Raw genomic sequence first — 19,041 nt, forward strand, 5'->3', positions numbered from 1 at the left:
GAGTATTCCAGGAGCAAAGCCAAAACCAACTTCTTAAAAAACACTGACACTTTCTGCAGGCTTCCCCTGTGCTGACTAAGGGCTGAACATGCTGTATTAGCATTTGGATAATCTTAAACTGCAGACACATTTCCAGGGCTTTTACTGTAGTTGCTGGAAGGGACCAAGAGTTTTGTTCCATTTTCAAGTTGCCCAAGATCAATCTCATTCTGCTGCTACCCAGCTGCCTGGGTTTGTCCCTTTGACCTGTGAGCACTATTCATTCCTGCCTCAGCTGGCCTTTGGCTTCTGCAGGGCTCAGGGGTTCCCTAGCATGATCCAGAACAGGCAGCTCCCAATCCTGACTTGAATTCAGGCATCCCTCACTGAGGCTCAGCAGAATACCAGTCTCTACATAAACATAGATTTTACCAAGTGTAATTAACCAGAGGATAATTCTGAATAAAGGAATGTGGTAAAGTCTTTTTTTAGTAAGTTGCTTGAGGTTCTTTGAGACACAAACAGTGTGTAAACAAAGTTCATCATGAATTATTCAATACCTAAAATACTGAAACTCACTGAGGCTTTCAAAACCAATATTCTTCTAATTATGAACACACAATTAGAAAAGAACAAAGAATCATGAAATATCCAGGTATCTGTAATAACTTGCCAGTTTTATTTATGCCTAGTAAGGTTTTGTTGAGAAGAAAACCATTTGCTTCTGCAAAAAGTATTTAGGCCAACTATCAGGACAAAAAAAGACAATTTTGAGGCAGTCTATGTGTTTTTAAGGATAGTGTCCTTTCAAAAAAATAAATGTAAAAAAAGGACACAATCTACACATCTTATGTTTTCCTCCTTGTCTGCACATTTCATATACTAACTGAAACCCTATGCTACAGATTCCATCTAATCTGTCCCACTGAAATGAAGGACAATTTGTTCCACTCCTTACAGAGCTGGATCTTCAAATATCTTCCAAGATAACCTTACACAAACACAGACAAGAGATTATCAACAAAACTAAGTCCATTAAGTCCAAATCCAACAACACCAGAGGAACTCCTTACCCAGATTTTTTTTAAACAAACAAGGTGTGAAGGCTGCCAGCAGCTAAACCAATCTGTGACTGTTTGCTATGCTGCCATGGAGAGTACAATGTTTAGTATTTCAAACTCACTCCTTGTTAATAACCCCATTAATGAAAGCTATCAGAATCACCTATGTTAAGGAAAACCTCAGGGTTTTCTCTTTACATTTTTTCAAAATAAAAAAGAACACAATGGCAGGAACTGTTCTTTATTAAAATCTGTAAACTGTTTACAAACAACACAAACTAGTCCCTACTGCAGGTCCTATTGCATTTAAATGCAGAAACATAACCCAAAGCCTTTGTGCACTGGAATGCCTCATCTAGTCTGGCTTTTTAATAGGTAGATGAATAACCCCACTTCACAGTTTCCTGTTAAGCTTTTATATGCAGCACTGTAACACCTTATTCTAATACTTCAAATGTCTATTGATTTCATTTCAGTTTAACTTACTGAAAAGTCTGTTTGGTTTTGGATTGCATTTCTCACATTTTCACACATTAGTGAAACATTCAGAGGCAGCTGCAAACCAGGAGTGAAGTCAGGCTCAGCTCACAGTTCTCAGCCACACCATCTCCTACTGCTTCCATCCTGCCAGGGCAGCAGCACTGTTGGTCAGTGGGGCCCACCGAGGGCACCATGCCCTGGAGGACTTAAGGCAGTGCTGGAAAAGGGAGTAAAGACACACAAGGAATGCTTCAGCCCTTTTGGTAAATCAGGTGGGATTTGAATCTCTGAGGTTGGTCATTGAGTAACACAGGTTTGGGAGTCTAATTCCCATTCTCAAAATCTCTTCTAAAGCCATAGAATCACAGAATATCCTGAGTTAGAAGGGGTACACAAAAGTCCAGCTCCATGTACAGCAGATCCTCAAGAATCCTACCATGTGCCTGAGAGCATTGATCAAACTCTCCTGGAACTCTGTCAGTCTGGTGCTGTGACAAGTGCCCTGGGGAGCCTGTTCCAGTGCCCAACCACCCTCTGGGTGAACAACCTTTCCCTAATGTCCAAACTAAATCACCCCTGACCCAACTCCAGGCCATTCCCCCAGGCCCTGTCACTGGTCACAAGAGCAAAGAGATGAGTGCCTGCCCCTCCTCCTCCCCTCCCGAGGAGGCTGTACCTGCAGTGAGCTCTCCTCCAGCTTGAAGAGACCCAGTGCCCTCCGCTGCTCCTCACCAACTTCATGCCCTGCTTTGGACACACACAGCTCAATATTGTGGTGCCCAGAACTGCCCCCATCACTGGGGGTGAGGCTGCCCCAATGCAGAGCAGAGCAGGACAATTCCCCCCTTATCCAGCTGCTGATGCTGGGCCTGATGCCCCCTGGCCGCCCTCATGTTCAGCTTACTATCAGGGATAGACCCCAGGTCCCTTTTTCTATGGTGCTCATCTCCAGCCTCTCACTCTCCAGTCTGTACATACATCCAGGGTAGTCACCATACTTCAAATAAACCCGAGCCCATCAGTGAGAAAAGCTTGTTTTCTACAAAACACACACAGTTCTATGTATCATATAGTGAAAAAAGACATCACACATCAGGCATGTGTGTGATGATCTTCAACCATCCCAGCCATCTGCCTGTGCCTTTTTCTTTCCCTCACAAAACATTAATTTGAACAACTATGTTATGCAGCTAAGCATGTCTCATCCAGCTAATGAAAACATCTCTTAAAATCTGTAGATTAAAGAATCAGACTGTTAGATAAGCAGATGTGCTTCTGCACACTCCTTGTGCAATGTCTGGCTGCCAGAATAATTTTTTTCCTGCTAAAACACAGCAAGAGGAACAGGAGGCAGCCTGCAGCTATCGTGCTTTGCAATTTGCTCCTGTCAAATCTCAATGTTTAGCAAGGCTTGATTTACATACCACTTGCATGGAAGAGCATCAGGTAGGTAAAGCCCAGATTTCTAGAGAACAACAGCAGTAATTTAAATGGATGAGTCAGTAATTCCCAGTTTAGCAGAAGGGCTATCAAAAGGGACCAAATCTTGCAAATAAAGAGTAAGAGGTTTTGGTTATTTGTGGTGGAAAATGGCGCCACATTATGTAAGTAAAAGTTGAGTCCAGTTGTAAGGCAGCTGTATTGCTTCTAGATAGTGTTAACAGCAGGTTCAGAAGTGCTCTACATTTTAAATCATTCAGTGACAGCCTGCATGACAGACAGGCTTTCCTGTATCTTCTAACACACACTCGTGTGTGATACACCAGCTATTCCACAGATTCCTACTAGAGATCTATCCTCAGGGATGTTCTGCCTATTTAGTGCTAATGAACAATTATTGATATCTTTTATTGCTCTTTGGAAAATTGTCCAACACTCGACAGCAGTAGCTTTAAGGACTAATGAAGATAAAAAAATATTTGTAATCTACTGCTAAAGTCACCTGTTTCATATACAGAGAAGTAATAGGATGACAGTCACATATCCATGTTCATGAATTACAAATGTACATCTGTACATGCATTTTCATCTCCATGACCTTACTGCAAAGTATAAAACAGAACTTCGTTGCCTTTATACAACATATTTCACCGCAAGTTTCCCTGTAGTATGTACTGCCAGGAAAATCTGCACTTTAAAAAGGACCAGAAAAATGATCCAATGTTTACACACACCATTGCCTGAGCAAGCCTAAACCTGTTTAGAACTACCACTAAAAGCATAACTTAGACATCACATTACATCATTACAAAAAACATTTAAGGGATAAACCCCCAAAATCACCCTGAAAGCTTGTAATGAAATGGAGCATGTCCTTTCCTTTGGCATTTACAGATGAAGACAAAAGACCCCTGCAAAGGCTTGCTGAGAGTTAGAGAAGGGAAGGCATGAGAAAGGCAACTGTAGAAGGTGAGAGCTAAGACCAGATTCAGGCAGATATTTCAAAGCCACATTGCTGATCTGTGGGTAAGAGACATTTCCTATACAAGGTTAGAATCAGAGAAGGTGCCAGATTCAACCAATTCCATCAGCAATATTAAAGGCTTATAAACAGATGGAAAGAGCACTACTAAGGTAGAGCTGAAGGAGCAGAACTTCACATGGAAATTGGAAGCAGCTTGCCTGGACCAGACTAAGCTCCCACCATTCCCTCTAAGGTTTATTTCCCTTATTCTCTGTCCTGTTCGAGAAAGTTCTGTCACTCAGCCTACTGTGGACCAAGTCCCATTTCCCTCACAGGGGGCACAACGTAGTCTGCACTATGCACAGAGCATTCCTCTCTCACCCTATAGACAATTTAGGCTCCTACAAGAGCTCCACACCACAGTCCATGGCAGCTGTCAGGGACATGCCTCAGATATATTCCCCACTCCATCCTTATTAAAACAGCACCAGAACAAAACAACACCCACAGAGTGATCACAAAGGCTCTGCACAGCTTTGCTACTCAGGGAGGTTCTCCCACATTGTCACACTAGAGACTGGAAGGCAGAACAGGAATAAGGAGGCAAAACTGCATGTTTTACTACAGCCATAGTAGTGAATGGATAGAACAACAGAAAAGTACTCCCCCCACCTGCCAGTTCTAACAGTTAGTGTCCTGACCTGCCTTAAAACACCACCTTAAAAAAAAAAAAAGTTTTATTTATTTGAATACATTCCAAAGTCTTCAAAAATACAAAGAAAGAGAAATGAGAGCCTAGGCATCTCACTGTGGTGTGATGCAAAAGAAGTAGGTTGGTTCATTTAAATGAGGCTGACTTCTACTCCCCTGAAGAGTTTCAATTGGCCAAGTACAATTCCAAAACAAGCCCTAAAAGGACACAATTAGCTACAGAATGTAGTTTCATTGTTCACTGTATCCTGTTACCAGCCTGAACATAATTTTAGCTACTAAATTTGAGCGGCTTTGTTTTAGCAATCAGATGATATTAATTTCCCCTTTGTTTTTTTCTCTTCCTGTTTGTACACCTGCACTATCAATGAGCAAACAGCAACAGGATTAGAATTTTAAAGTTAACCAACTACTCCACACCTGTAAAGAGCAGGATGATAAAATATTTTCAAAGGCTTGCAGGAAAAAAAAAATCCAAAACAAACACCATAAAAACCTTGACTGCTAACTTTAAGATGTCAGTGTAGTTACCAGGCAAAATAACCTTTAAAAAAAATGTTTATTCTCCCTCTATACTGTCTGCTTCAGATGTAAAATGAATGACCACAGCCACCTCAGCGCAGGTAGTTAACATCACAATTACTGACTCTCCACCTACATACTTTGAAGTGCAGACTAGGAAGAACTGCCCAGCGTCTTAAGTGCTTCTAGAACAGTAGAAGTTAATACTGGTATTTTTGGTTTTTGACTGAAGTTTCCCCCCTACTCCCAACCCCCAAATTAAGAGCTATTTAACCATTTTTGAGTATCAGAGACCCAGTGCAAAGCACAACCGGTGGGTCACAGTCAAACTGACAGGACCAGTTTTGCTTGTTTTGCCCCTCCCAGTCCCAGACTGGACTCCAGCCACACTCAGATAAGCCCCCCCGCAGAGCTGCACGGCAAAGTTTGTTGACTGCTGCATTTTAAATGTATTCTGGTCTCAGAATAGACCCACAGATGGGACAAGTCCAGTGAAAAAGTCACCTAAGGGCCTCAGGTGCAAAAACACCTCAGCCTGCTGCAGCATTAAGAAATGACCTGAACAAAAGAAAACCTGATTTCAGTAGGTGAACACTCTCGAGGTGTGTCAGACTAAATAGCTCTTCATGACTAATTCATTAACTGTGGTAACAACACACTCCTGCATTACAAACCACCACCTTGGAACATCCATCACAGCATCCTCAGTGGTTTATGAAGCACCTGCCCGTACTCTAAGGGTACAGCCTGTACTGCCAGTACAGCCCAAACACACTTGCTTCAGCACTTGTCAGCTTTCACACCGTTGAGCCTCTTTTCAGAATAAACAGCTCTGAAATTCCTCTCCCCAAAAGAAGTGCTCAGCTCTGGGGAAAAAACCAGTTGCTCAAGTCTATAAACTTATTCTGTGGCACTGAAACAGGGATTTGAAACTCTCTATTACGTTCTAGTCTTCTGGATCGTTTTCAGACATTCCTTTCTTATTCAGAACTGGAGGTTTTTAGTTCTGTCAAGACTGTGTCCATAAAGGATTAATTTTAGCCATTCTGACACATGCAGCTGAACATATTTAGTCTCAGTTCAAGTACAGACTGCTGCAATTAAGAACAAGAAAAGGTCAATCTCAGGACTGATGAAAAATAAAGACTAATTTCTGTAGTCCTTAGTTTGTCTTTTTACTGGTGAATTGCATGGAAGCAGATAAGGTAGCCAGCTATTCCAGCACAAAGTAGTGCCTACACTGTCAGTGATTAAAATGCTTTTGTGAAATATATAATATTTGCTTCTTTCCCAATATAGCTTTAATAGTGACTATTTAAGAAAGCAGATTTAGGGCTTGGGGTTCCCCTCCTCACCCCTAAAACTGTACAGAAGACATGAGCCCTTTCCAGTAAAATCTTTCCAGTAAAAGTCTCAGGAAAAATACCAAGGAGAAAGTTAGGAGATGCAAGTAAGTTGATGTTCTAAATATTGTTTCCTTTTCCACAGTTAAATATTTAAGTGTTCATTTCACTAAAGTACTCAATAACACTCACTAATTCCAACTCTTTACAACACAAAATACACCACTACCAATGTGCAGACCAATGGCAAGTCCACTGGAGAACAAGGATTTGCAACCATGTAAACACAAGATTTCAGTACTGTGAAGAGCCAGCCCACCTCTGTTAAGGGACCCCACGAGTGCCACCGACCATGACTGTAACTCTGGGCAGAACCTGCACCATGCACAGCCACCAAGGAAATGGACCCCTGAGACTCTGCCAGGATTAAGCCTTGGCTGGAGGCAGGTTAGATGTCCAGGAACACTGGATCACCTCTCTCCCTTAGGATGTCCATTCTGTCTAGAATACCAAATATGGGAATAAGCAGCCACTGCCCCACTTCCTCTCCAGTGCTCCTAGAATGTACCAAGAATAAAAACACAAACGACAGGAAGAAACCACTGCTGGTCATGAACTTACTCTGCATATTGAGATCAGGTCTCTGTGGACTGGGTGTGCTGGTATTTCAGGCATTAAGAACCCTGGAACCAGAATTCCTATTACCACTAGAAATGCTTTAACAAACAGTACTCATGGGAACATTATGACTCCTGTAGCAGTCAGCTGGGTTACTGACACTGGTACAGGCAAACCAAGTACTCCTCTCAACATTAGAACTGCCAGTTACCGATAATGAAATAATTAATCCATTCTCTCAGTGCTACTGAAGTTCAACCTCTTTGTAGCCTCACACTTCATTACATATTCCTGAGACCGAGGTCAAAGTCACTGGAGGGTAGGTATAGAGAACACATATTCTGTGTGCTTGAAGACAGCTTCAAGCTAGATCAATCTCCTTTATTGTATATATGTTTTAAAATCACAACAGAAGCCATTTCAGTTTTATCAAATCTAAGTTTTGCTGACCACATACCAGAATATATGCTGATTTGTTATTTAAAGCAAGTATCAAATTGAGCAAATTCTTATTTTCTCCAATACACTGAATCCAGTCCTTTATTGCTATGCAGGGATATATTACAGAATGCTGAGAGACAAGAGTCACAATTATAGACAAATATCTAAGCTGTTTAAGAAACCGGGCTCAGTTGTTAGAAATAGGTACTCAACATAATCTCAAGTTTCAGACACTGGATACTGAGGTACTACCAAGTCCTCTTTCACTTGTAGGTACACCTCTGACTTGACTTGCTGTGCTGAAGGCCTATCCCTGCCTTCCTTCTCATCTGAAAACAGTTCATGCTTTGAACTCTGTGGCTGCAACTCAATGCTGACACAAAAAACAATAAAAGCACAGCAAAAGAGCAAAAGCAGTGGCCTCTCCTACAATGAAGTCATTCTGCCCACTCCCAACTCTGCTTCAAATGGAGCTCAAGATTTTGCTCATTAAAGGCCAAACCTCAGCTCAGACCTCTACAGATATACATAGAGCCATAACAGGATTTGTTACAAAACATCCCAGTTCACTTTTTTCCATGGGTCAAGTCTAATCTTTCTTTAAAAACCTTACCAAATAGCACAGTCTGTAGAGGTTACTGCAACCTCTAATTGCTGGCAGTCTCTTCCTATAATGAGGAGTACCAACACACTCCCTGGGTCCTGGCAGGGCTCTGACCACTGCTCCTGCCAGGACCTTGCCCTCAGCCATTGGCAAGTTCTGGCCACTAAATGCCCAAGGGCTGTGGAGTCCCAGCTCAGCTGGGAGGAGAACGCCCCTCCTCACAGCAGCACTGTGTGCCAGTGCCACCGGTGCACCAGCAAAGGATTAGGAACTCCCAGCTACACCAGGAAAAAGCAGGAAGAGATGCTTGCAAAGCCAACAGTCACAGCAGAGCAAACAATGGCCAGCAGGCTGGTACAGCTCGGGATAGAATTAGGCATTTTTAGCTCTTCTGCAATAGATTTTCAGCAGGTTTACACTGCTCCTCCATAGCAGGAGGCTCATGCTTCCTGCTCCACCAGGACCAATCAATTCCAAAAAGGCACTTTACTTCAGTCTACTCAAGTCCTGCAGGATACACAAAAATCAGCCAGGATCCCCTCAAAAACTGAACACACAAATTGCCCTACTCTGAGAAGCTATTTTTGCTTTTCCACTGCAAAGACCAGAATGTTTTTGTAGGAAACTTTGGTTTGCTGAACCTAGCAATTACTAACCAATATAGCAGTTCCCAGTGTATACTTGAGGGGAAGCACTGAAAAAGGCTTTGCAGACTACCAACAACAGAGCATCAAGTCCTGGAAACATGACTGCAAGTAAGGCACAGTTTTTAAGTGGAGAAAATAAATCCAGCTGAAGCAATTCTGTTCTTAGTGCATGTACTATATTTTAATTGGCCAAGTCAAATATTTGTTTTCTTGGATTCAGCCAATTCAGAATTCAAGAACAGATCAAATTTACAAGTGAAGTGGGTTATTTCATGGTACAGAAGCTACAGGTAACAAAATCATGCTTAATAATACATCAGCTTTCACTGTAGCCAAATTTTAATTCAAATTATGGTAGGAAAGATATCAGAAGTTTCCTGACAGGAGTAGTGTATTCATTTAAACTGCTCTCATAAAAATTGCACTATCAAGAGTCAACCAAAAATACAGAAGTACAATAAAAGGGTCTAATATAACTATGGATTCCCATGACTCATTATTTTTTCCTAGATGATTGCTTCCTATCATTGATTCCTTCAAAAACAATCTATATTTAGCTAGACAGCAGAAATAATTACACAAAATCCATGTTTCTTTTGCCTTATCAGAAGATACCATAGATTTATCTACTACTTCAGACTATGTAGACAGCTTATACCTCTGTGCTCTGAAAGCAAGAATGGGTGGGCTTGTAGCTTTATATCCTTTCTGGAATGAATCTAACCACGCTTTTAATTCCCCATTTAATTTATCTCTAGTATGACTGTTTTCAGTTACTGTTATAAATACTTTTGCACATTTCTCTTTCTTTAGGAATATACTGAATACAGGTGGGTATCAGTACAGGAAAAAAAAATCTTTCAGAATTAATAAATGGACAAAACAAACACTCCGCAAATAGTGAAAGAATAAACAAATACTTAAAAGTATGCACTGCTTTGAGTCCCATGAAATAGCTTTTAAGATTAGGTTTAACAAAAGTTCTCCTTTAATATGCCTCACGTTAGCAAAAGAAGTGTTTTCTGGTTCATGCATCACAAACCTGCAGTAAGGCCAAAACCCAAGCGATCAGGAGGTGAACAGTGTGTGCCAGAAGCAGCACAACAGCTCACAGATGTTCACAACACCCAGGTAAACTTCTGCCCTCGGAATGTTCCTGCTGCCCCTCAGAGCAGCAGCACTTCCACACCAAAGAGGTACCAAAGAGCCCAGGGCCTCCACCCTGTGCCAGGGACTCCAAATGTGCTGGCAGCACAAAGCACACTTTGCATCTGCACACTTCTTCACAAAGCTGTGAATAACACAGGGTTGGAAGTTATTGCAAAAGCAAATTTGGAAGCACTTAGGCATTTGTGCAGACTTGTATCCTTCAAGGCAGGGAAAAAAAACCAAAACAAAACAAGATGAGACAAGTTCTTGACTACCGCTTGGCACTGCAAATACATTACTAACAAGAGGCTCCAATTTCCATCTTTCTGTATTTCTGCTATTAGCAATATCCAGCTCAAAGCACAGGAAAAGACATCAATCACTGCAAAAGATAACAGTGTGCATTGGTAAACTGCCTAGAATTAAAGCCTCACAAATGTTGTGGAATGTCAGACTGAAAACAGAAGACTGTCCTAGGGTGCAAGATCAAACACCAGGCAGCATATTTTATAAGACACAAGCAGGAAAGACTTTAAAGCCGTTGAAAACATTTTGCTGGCTTTAGAGGGTATCATGCTGCATTGTTCAGACTTGAGTATGACTTCAACACTTAAATTAGACAAGGCTGACCAAGAAGTGGTTACAGACTCAGGCTCAGCTGATGACAGTGATTCAGTGAGTGGTTCTGAGCTGGCACAGAAAAAAAGCCCCACACTTCCTGTACAGGGACAAGTGCAGCAAGTCACTACGAGACTGCTAATCCTCTTTGAAGGATGCCAACAAAAACCTCTCATTTAGACTTCAGATTGCTGAAAAAAGCATGAAAATAGCTTCTAGAAGCACATGTTTTTGCATAAACTATTTGTGTCCCCTTTTTTTGAAGAAGTCTAAAGAAAAACATCTATCATCACTCCATCCCAAAGCCACTGCACTGATCCCCTGAAAGCCAGAAGTGGCTTTCACCAGACACTTCTGGCAGCTGAAAAATCACACACATGACAGCAGAGCAGAGCACCAGACCTATTTTATAATCCTTCTGACACTTCCAGGACACTGTTGATCAGAAGTATACTCAAGATCTGCTAATGTCTGGCTTTAACTTTCAAGTTCACATTTAGTGATGTTAACGTAACTTATATGTTAATAGATAAGCCTTTGTACTTTAAAAGCACCTGTAAGTCGGCTTCCCAATAGGCATCACTTCTGATAGCTCTGACTCACGCTCCAATTGCCAACACTGCTTTCCTTGTCAGCTCTCACATTGGTTTTGTTTAAAGAAGTATCTTCAGTTTCAACTTAAAAAAAAAAAAATTCAGAATTTCATAAAAATTACACTTTATAATTTATGAACCCAATCCATGAATGGTTTTAGTATCAATTAAATGCTGCTGTGTCTTTGCAAAAAAACCTTGACCATCCTTCTTCCTAGGGTGTTTACATTACAGAATCTTGGGTTTAGATGTACTTGCTTGTGTAGAGGACACCATCAAACCCCAAAGCCATTTACACATTTATATGAAGCACATTTAATAGAAGGGGCAGAAAACACCTGTGAGGTTCAGTGTGTGGAAAAGCTGTAGACCAAGACACCTTTTCTGATCACAGCAATGACTCAGTCAAGCAGAGAGAACAGATCCCATGCACTGCCAGGACTTGACTGCACACCTGGTGTCCCCAGGGGCAGTCACAGTTCTGAAGAAGTGAGGGAGGAAAGCAGTAGGTGGAGGATAGGAAAGCTAGAAGATGAGGATGAGTCAGGAGGAGTGACAACCGTACTTCCTGGGCAGGACAGTAACTGGCATCTCAGGAATGTGGGAAGGGAGTAGGAGATGGGAAAGACTGAATCGAGCCCAGGAAGGTCTGGCTAAATTACAGCTCCTCACACCCAAGCTGCCCCAGGAGTACCACAGGCGGCTGAGATGAATGTCTGAGCAAGTCCTCAGAGACAGCTCTCAGTTCTCATCTGAAGAGAGAAAATTCCTGTTTACTTCCTGCCATATTTCTCTGATGTTTACAAATACTTTTACAGACATAGTAGAAATGATAAAAGCCAAACACACTAGATCTATCCAGAGTCCTCTGACTACAGCAGTTCCAAAAGTCAGCAGGCACCCCATACACCTGGAACACTTCCCCATACAGAGCAGTACAAAAATCTACTTCAATCAGAGCTGAAAACAATGCGGGTCGATTGCTAGTGACCAGCATCAACCAGAAAAGCTCCCTGGCAGACCATAGGTAGTGAAGAAGTGAACGGCCTCCAAGAGGTGAGAAAATGTGTGAGAGAATCTTTATATGATTTTCCCTCAAAGTTTCAGCCTTTTGTGCTGAGGTAAACTTTCCTGCTTTTATTCATGGTGAGAGTTTAGATAGTACAAAGTGACTTGATTCAAAGAGCTACAGAAATGCAAGCCAACCCTTTCTTACCAAAGCCCATGCCTGGATTTCTGTGCTTACAGAGGAACCAAAATATTTTCCAAATCCTTATTTTTATAGCACACACATATACACACTCCTCCCAGTTCCAAAAACTGCTTCAATTTTACTGCTTCTAGTCTAGCACGGTAAACTCCCAGAACAAAACCCCTGTTCATTAGGTGCAAAATCCCTTTCTAAAAGTTCTTAATGCCACTCAGTAGCCACACACCACCTAGATCTAGAATGCAGCTTCCTAAAAAAAGCAGACTGAAGGATTGCATTACGAGAGTGCTTTACAAAACTGAAAAGGAAAGCAGATGAATTTATCATTTATAAGCCATTTATTGTGGCAATAACCAGAACTAAAGGTAAGCAAAAGCCTGACAACTTGCAGGCCAGGCCCAGGCTACTCTCCATCAGCAGAACTCCAATGATCTGTGTCTGAACTCCTCAGGCAACTACAGGACAGACACTCCCAGAGTTAGCCTGGCAAAGCCTGGCTGGGACCCCAAGAGGAAGAATATCTATCTTTTGCCTCCTCTCCTCATCACAACATGCAGCAACTAAGTTAGGCTTTATTAAAACAAAGGATTCTTCTGGGACTCTTGAAGATGTTTATTTACATGTTCTATACATTAGCATCATCAATGCATACATGCACAGTATATTAGAATACAAATCCAAACATGCAGGAATTTCATACTCCTGATGCTGAAATTAGGAATACCAAAACTTTTACTCTTTATAATATACTTTGGATAGAGCAAGGCATGACCATTTAGATCAATGACACTTTTAGACTAACTGCTACAACTGAGAAGAGAATATACTGGTATTTATGAAGTCAAATTAATTTAAATTATTACAAAAGGTGATAATAACAGTTCTGTAAAGAGAGGTACAACTTTTTATTGTTTTGAGCAATGTAGCAAGCACACTTTCCATGTTAAGATGGGAACATTACTAAGATTTTACTGAAAACTCATAAAAGTTTAACATTCCATGTGTTAACCATGACAAAACTCGTTTTAACTTCACCCATGCCACATGTGCAGCAATGCCTTAAGAACAAGGCAGTGAGACTGGTGAATGTTATTCCTTTTAGTTAAAAAAAGTGGCTGCGAATAATTTGTTTAAACTACTGAGAGCATTGCCATCCCACTTCCTTCACAATTAGTTATGTATGTAGAAAGAAAAAAACATATCTGGAAGGCAAAAGAGTTGATGAGAAAATTACTTAAGATCTACATACATACATAATCACAGGTTCAGTTTTCAACTGAACTGCAAAAGTTGTACTTGAGTAACATTCTGCATACATTAGTGTCTTCTGAAAAATGCTCTAACATACACAATATATCCATAACCATTCTAGAGATCTAAACTAGAAACAAAAGCAAGCATGCACACAGTGCACGCCTTAACAAACACATCAAGAACTACTGTGTTTTAGTGTATTTTATATATAAGCCAGAAAGAAACATCATCTAGCTGGAAGATTTTTCCATTAATGCACCTCTAGCCATAACGCAAAGCACATGCTGTTACCCTCCCTAGGATCCCACACTTGGCAGAAAGCAAGGTTTGAGCTGAGGATGCTGTCTGCAGCACCAGACAGAAAAGCACCCCTCACATACAGAAGCATCACTGTCTTGCCTGTGACTTCCCTGCAGGAAAAAGAGACTTAACAGAGTATAAGGTCCCAGTTCCCATCACACATTCATTATTTCAGAACCAAATCCTAAAGGCCAGCAAGTCCCCTCAGGCTAATCCAGTCAGTCATGCAGACTTTCACAGGCACTACATGGAGTCAAGACATCCTCAGTTTCTTGCTGGACTGGGCTATAAACATCTGCCCTCTTCTGATATCAGGAATGTGGGGCTATAAAAATGTTTCCTTTTAAAAATCAGCCTTCTGTCCTTGATGAAGAGATGGAACCTAGAAGAACCAAGTACACCCAGATAAAATGCACATACTGACTGCAGTGTTACAGAAAATTGCTTAGCACTGAAATACTGGTTAAAGGTAACCTAGGAACACATTGGTTTTTTTAACATAAGTACATTAGACAACTCTGGCTTGCTCAACAACTTGTGAGCTAATCCAGACACTGCTGATCCTGCTTTCTCTTGGGAGCTTTTCCTTCTCTGCCCAACAAATTGGTACAAAACCTCAGCAGAAGTTCTCTGGCACAGAGATTATGCAAAAGCAGGCAAAGTTGATCACTGATGGATTGTGTTGGGGTGGAGCATTTATTTGATTTTTGTGGTTGACTTATTTTCTAAATATAGTAGCAGTTTATGTCTCAGAACATACTTGCTGATTGACATTCAAAGTTTTAGCTTTAGAAGAGTCAAAGCCAGCTGACAGTACTCAGGGGAACAATCTTTCCCTGAAGACTAAAGAGCTACTTTAAATGAAAGGTCCAAGATAATTTTTGTAATGTGGTACAGACTCTCTATCCAATTCCAGATCCTCCAATGCATCTCCATGAACTACCCCATGACATGAGGTTCTAATTCACAATATAACATAACACAGCATAACGTTCAGCTGACTTTCCTGCTTCCCTTTCAAGCAAGTTCCAGCTTAGTTTCACCATGAGGCTTCCTGAATATTATGGATAGAGTCCTTCACTGGAGTGGGACTACTTGGCACTGACATAATACCCAGTTTTTGAAGACTTAAAACCTTCAGCTAAGCTGTTGGAGGGTTTTAGGATTTTTTCAATTTTGAATTTAAAACATTGAAACACAAAGCCAACAAAACAGATGCATTTCAAGAGAAAAATTTCAAGCTGCCAGATGTTCCTTAGTCTTGTCAGTTTTACTACAGTTTTGCCCCTCTGTTGCTCATTCCCACCTTGTACAGCCATGGAACAGCTCACCCATTCCATGCTGGCAGATCTCCTGAAACCACCCTGTTAATGTGACACAGATATCGACCTGGATTAAAAATAAACCTGCCCAAAGGAGCAGACATGTTGCTAAGTGCAGAGAGCTTCACAGGGTGCCAGCTGAGCTGGGTGGGGCAGTGCACCATGGCAGGGACTGGCCAAGGCACCAGGGACAGAGCAGTGACACCAGGACCTGCTTTGCTCCATCAGGTGGCCCCAGAAGCACCAACAGCACCTGGGTCAGTGGCAACTCAGCACCCTGCACTGGGGACCCTGTCAAACAGGAAAGGGTCACTCTGAGGGCTACAGTGAAGAAGATAAGGCAGAAAAGACTCGATTTAGAAAACACAAAACGCTTGTAACATTCAGCTTCTTTCACCCTCCAGACATCAAAATTGTTAAAGCAAAAATAAGGGGAATAATGGGAGTTTTTTATACAGCACAGAGAATGAGTATAAAGTTTCAGGATATTAGTAACATGATTCATGTTCATCAGCAGTCATTCTAAGTCCTGCCAGGCAATCCTTCTGCCAACTAAGTTACAAAATACTACCTTCTAATGACTATCAAAGAATGGTTTGGGCAAAATTATTTGGAAAAGCAGCACTTTCAGAAACATTATTTTCTAGTTCTGTGGTAATAATTACTTACCAATAATCTAAAAATGCAATTCATATAATTTTGAGATAACACAGTGAAAAACTACTTCAGTATTAAATTAGAAGTTGGGGAACAATTGTCTAAATACATCCTTAAAAAGTGTATCTTGTGGAAGAAAATAATTACCTTATTTTGATAAAATAAATGTCACAGAGTATGCTGCCAGTTAGTTATGTGTATTTACAGAAACTACTTTGATTAAAACCTTTCATTAGAAAGGAATTAATGGACTCCACAGCAGATAAACTAACAGACTGATCTGGAAGTATTACTGGTAACAGGCAGATGTACCTGAAGCACCTGCAACAAAGACTTCCAACCCCACTTAACATGTCAGCAGTGTAAGCAATGACCCAGCCTCTTGCTAACCGATATGTGCCACAGGTGTCTGTCACACAGCAGGTTCTTGAGAAGCAAAGATTAAGGCTAACGATTTGATCTGAATCACCTGGCAAAACAATCAACCCCCAGGGAACACAAGCACCTATCTTATTCAAAGCTCCTTACCAAAACCAGGTTTATAAGACATAGTTGGTATCATTATCCCCGACTTCAAGAGATGTTTTAGCTTCCTAACTTCTGCAATGCTTGATTTAAAGCAAAGACCTTGCTCCACGTAGATGTAACCAGGTACAACTTCACTTGCCTCAGGAAGTCAAAGCAGAGGCAATGGCAATAAGAAAGGCATCCTTGAAAAGGTATTGGGAGTGAAGCTCTGAATACACAAGAACTAGGCCGGTCAGTCTAGTTTCAATCTCAACCTTAGTTAAGCTTTAGAAAAATACTGCAGAAGTTCTTCAAGTATCTTAACACTCAGATCTTTGGTACTCTGCTTTAGAACAGAGTAAATTTTAAAGTAAATTACTTGCTTAAAAGTTATGGATTTTAGCCTAGTTTATTACTACATAGGATTCTTTGCTACTTGTTCTTAGTTCTTGTGTAACAGGTAGACAGTATTTATTTGGGTTACCTCAGGATGAAAGCTATTATCAATCATCAGGAGGCAATTACTAAAGACGAAGCAGGTTCACCTGCGAACCTCAATGTTCCCTCAGTCCAGCACTAAAGATGTTTTCCTGACATCGCGTCCCCTCATGACACCCAGCAGCGCACAGCCCAGCAGCGGCGGTGCCCCAGCTCCGGGGTTCGGGAGCCGCCTGTGCAGCACACCTGAGCGAGCGCTCCCGCCGCCGGACCGGGCACCGGAGCGACCCCGGCAGCGCGGGGCCGGGCTGCGGCTCTGCCCGCCGAGAGCCCTCGGGCAGCGCCCCCTGAACCACAGGCGTCACCTGCTGTTGTACTACTCCCCTGCCAGGGGATTGCTCCTACCCTAGGACACCAACATCCAAAACCTTCAGAAGCCAAGCGGCGGGAAAGGGCGGCAGCCGCGGCTGGCGCTCCATAGGCGGCGCCGGCCCTGCCCGCGCCCCGCGATGGGACGGGCGGGCTCGAGACGAGACTGAAGGCACCGACCCGGGTCCGCAGGGCCGGCAGCCACTGGCCCTCGCCAAGTGCCTGGCATGGCCCGGCTTCCCACAGGCCGGCGCTGTTACACAACCGCTCCCCGGCCAGGAGCGGGACACGGAGGGCTGCCGCGGCCCCTTCCCGGCACCGCGCGAGGGGACGCAGGGGGACGCGACAGCCGCCCTCCAGCCGCCCCTGCCCCGCGGGCCCCGGCCCCGCCACAGCTGCCCCCGCCCTGCTCGGCCCCCTGCCGAGCTCTCCGCTCACCATCGCTGCTCCTCGGCGCTGCGCTGCCCGCGGCTCTGCCCAGACACGCCGGCGCCCCGGGACGGAGGGACGGGCGGAGGGGAGGGGGCAGCAGCTCCGCCCTTCCCGCGCGCGCAGCTCCCGGCGGGGCGGGGCCGGGGCGGGCAGCGGCGCGGGGCAGGGGCCGGCGGTGCAGTGTGAGGGCCGGAGGGGGCGAGGGGCCGGCACCGGGGCTGCCCCGCGCCGCCGGTGTGTCCATAAATGGAGAACTCGCCGCGGGGCCGCCAATGGCCGCACGCCGGGACGTCATTCCCTGAGGGAATCCCGGCGCGCGGGGCTCGCGCGCTCCGGCCCAGGGCCCGGACGGCCGCTGCTCCTGGAGCGCCCCGGGATGAGCACCGGGAGAAGCTCTCCCTCACAGCGCTGACACGCCTTCAGCCGGCGGGGGACCGGCGTGCTGCGTGCGCTGCCCTCCTCCCGCGTACCCGCAGAGCTAAGGTGCTGCTGTCCCTGGAAACACTGGGAAGCAGGACGCATCTTGTCGCCGGGGGGATGCTGAAACAATTCCTACAGGCATCTCATAGACGCGGAACAGCCCAGGCGCCTGCAGGCAGCCGGCATCTGCTGCACGATGCTCAGCTCCTGACCAGAACGCAGCCAGCACAACTTCAGGGACTGCGATTTCTGCGGGATCAAACCAATAAACCCGCCCGAAGCTGGCTACTGTAGTCCTGTTAACAAACGTTTCACCTCAGGCTTGAAGCCCTGCTGTTTGCTCTAATGGGTTTCTAATGCCACTTCTAAGCCAGAATATAAATCGGATGGAAACAACATAATGTAACAATCATAACAACAGCCAGACCCCGAGTCATATGTTGATACTGCTTCCAAACCACTTTGAAAACCACTCATAATGGGTAAAGATCCTGGGTTTCATCAATAGATTGCACTGCACAGTTTATTTCTGATTAAAAAGAAGGGCAGTTATTGGAAAAAAATAGGGAGTAGTTTATACACAATATACATCTTTGATTTCCATTGTTTTTATGAACAAGATAAAGACTTGTGTCCACACTGATTTAGAGATTAGGCATGAGCAGATTTACTTCTGGTTTTCTGGAGGAGAGCACTGCTCTGACTGCTCAGAGCCAGGTGCTGGTTGCGCAGCCAGATCTGCCAGAGCCGAGGAAGGACAGTGCTGTTCAGCATGTGGCTTTGTCCTCACAGATGTGATGGGGTGCAGACATTAAACACATGGCTGATCGAGTGTTACAAACTCAAACCACCCTGATGCGCACAACACAGAAATGGGACAAAACTCCAACTACCTGCCCCCTTTCATGTCCCACAGTCTTTGGTGGCTTGGATGAAACACAACAGTCCTTTGGGCATGTTTC

At 43.5% G+C, this 19,041-nt stretch overlaps 1 protein-coding gene across 1 annotated transcript in view; it reads right to left on the minus strand.

Moving 5' to 3' along the window:
- Nucleotides 1-17,954, minus strand: part of MYO1E (myosin IE) — a 76,702-nt gene extending 58,748 nt beyond the window's left edge. Inside the window, 3 exon segments of the mRNA XM_059482598.1 lie at nucleotides 17,666-17,677; nucleotides 17,680-17,840; nucleotides 17,843-17,954. Of these exon segments, the coding sequence (XP_059338581.1) occupies nucleotides 17,666-17,677; nucleotides 17,680-17,840; nucleotides 17,843-17,954 (285 nt within the window).
- Nucleotides 17,955-19,041: the final 1,087 nt, after the last annotated feature.

Source organism: Ammospiza nelsoni, chromosome 14 (genome assembly GCF_027579445.1).
Source record: "Ammospiza nelsoni isolate bAmmNel1 chromosome 14, bAmmNel1.pri, whole genome shotgun sequence".
Taxonomy (NCBI): Eukaryota; Metazoa; Chordata; class Aves; order Passeriformes; family Passerellidae; genus Ammospiza; species Ammospiza nelsoni.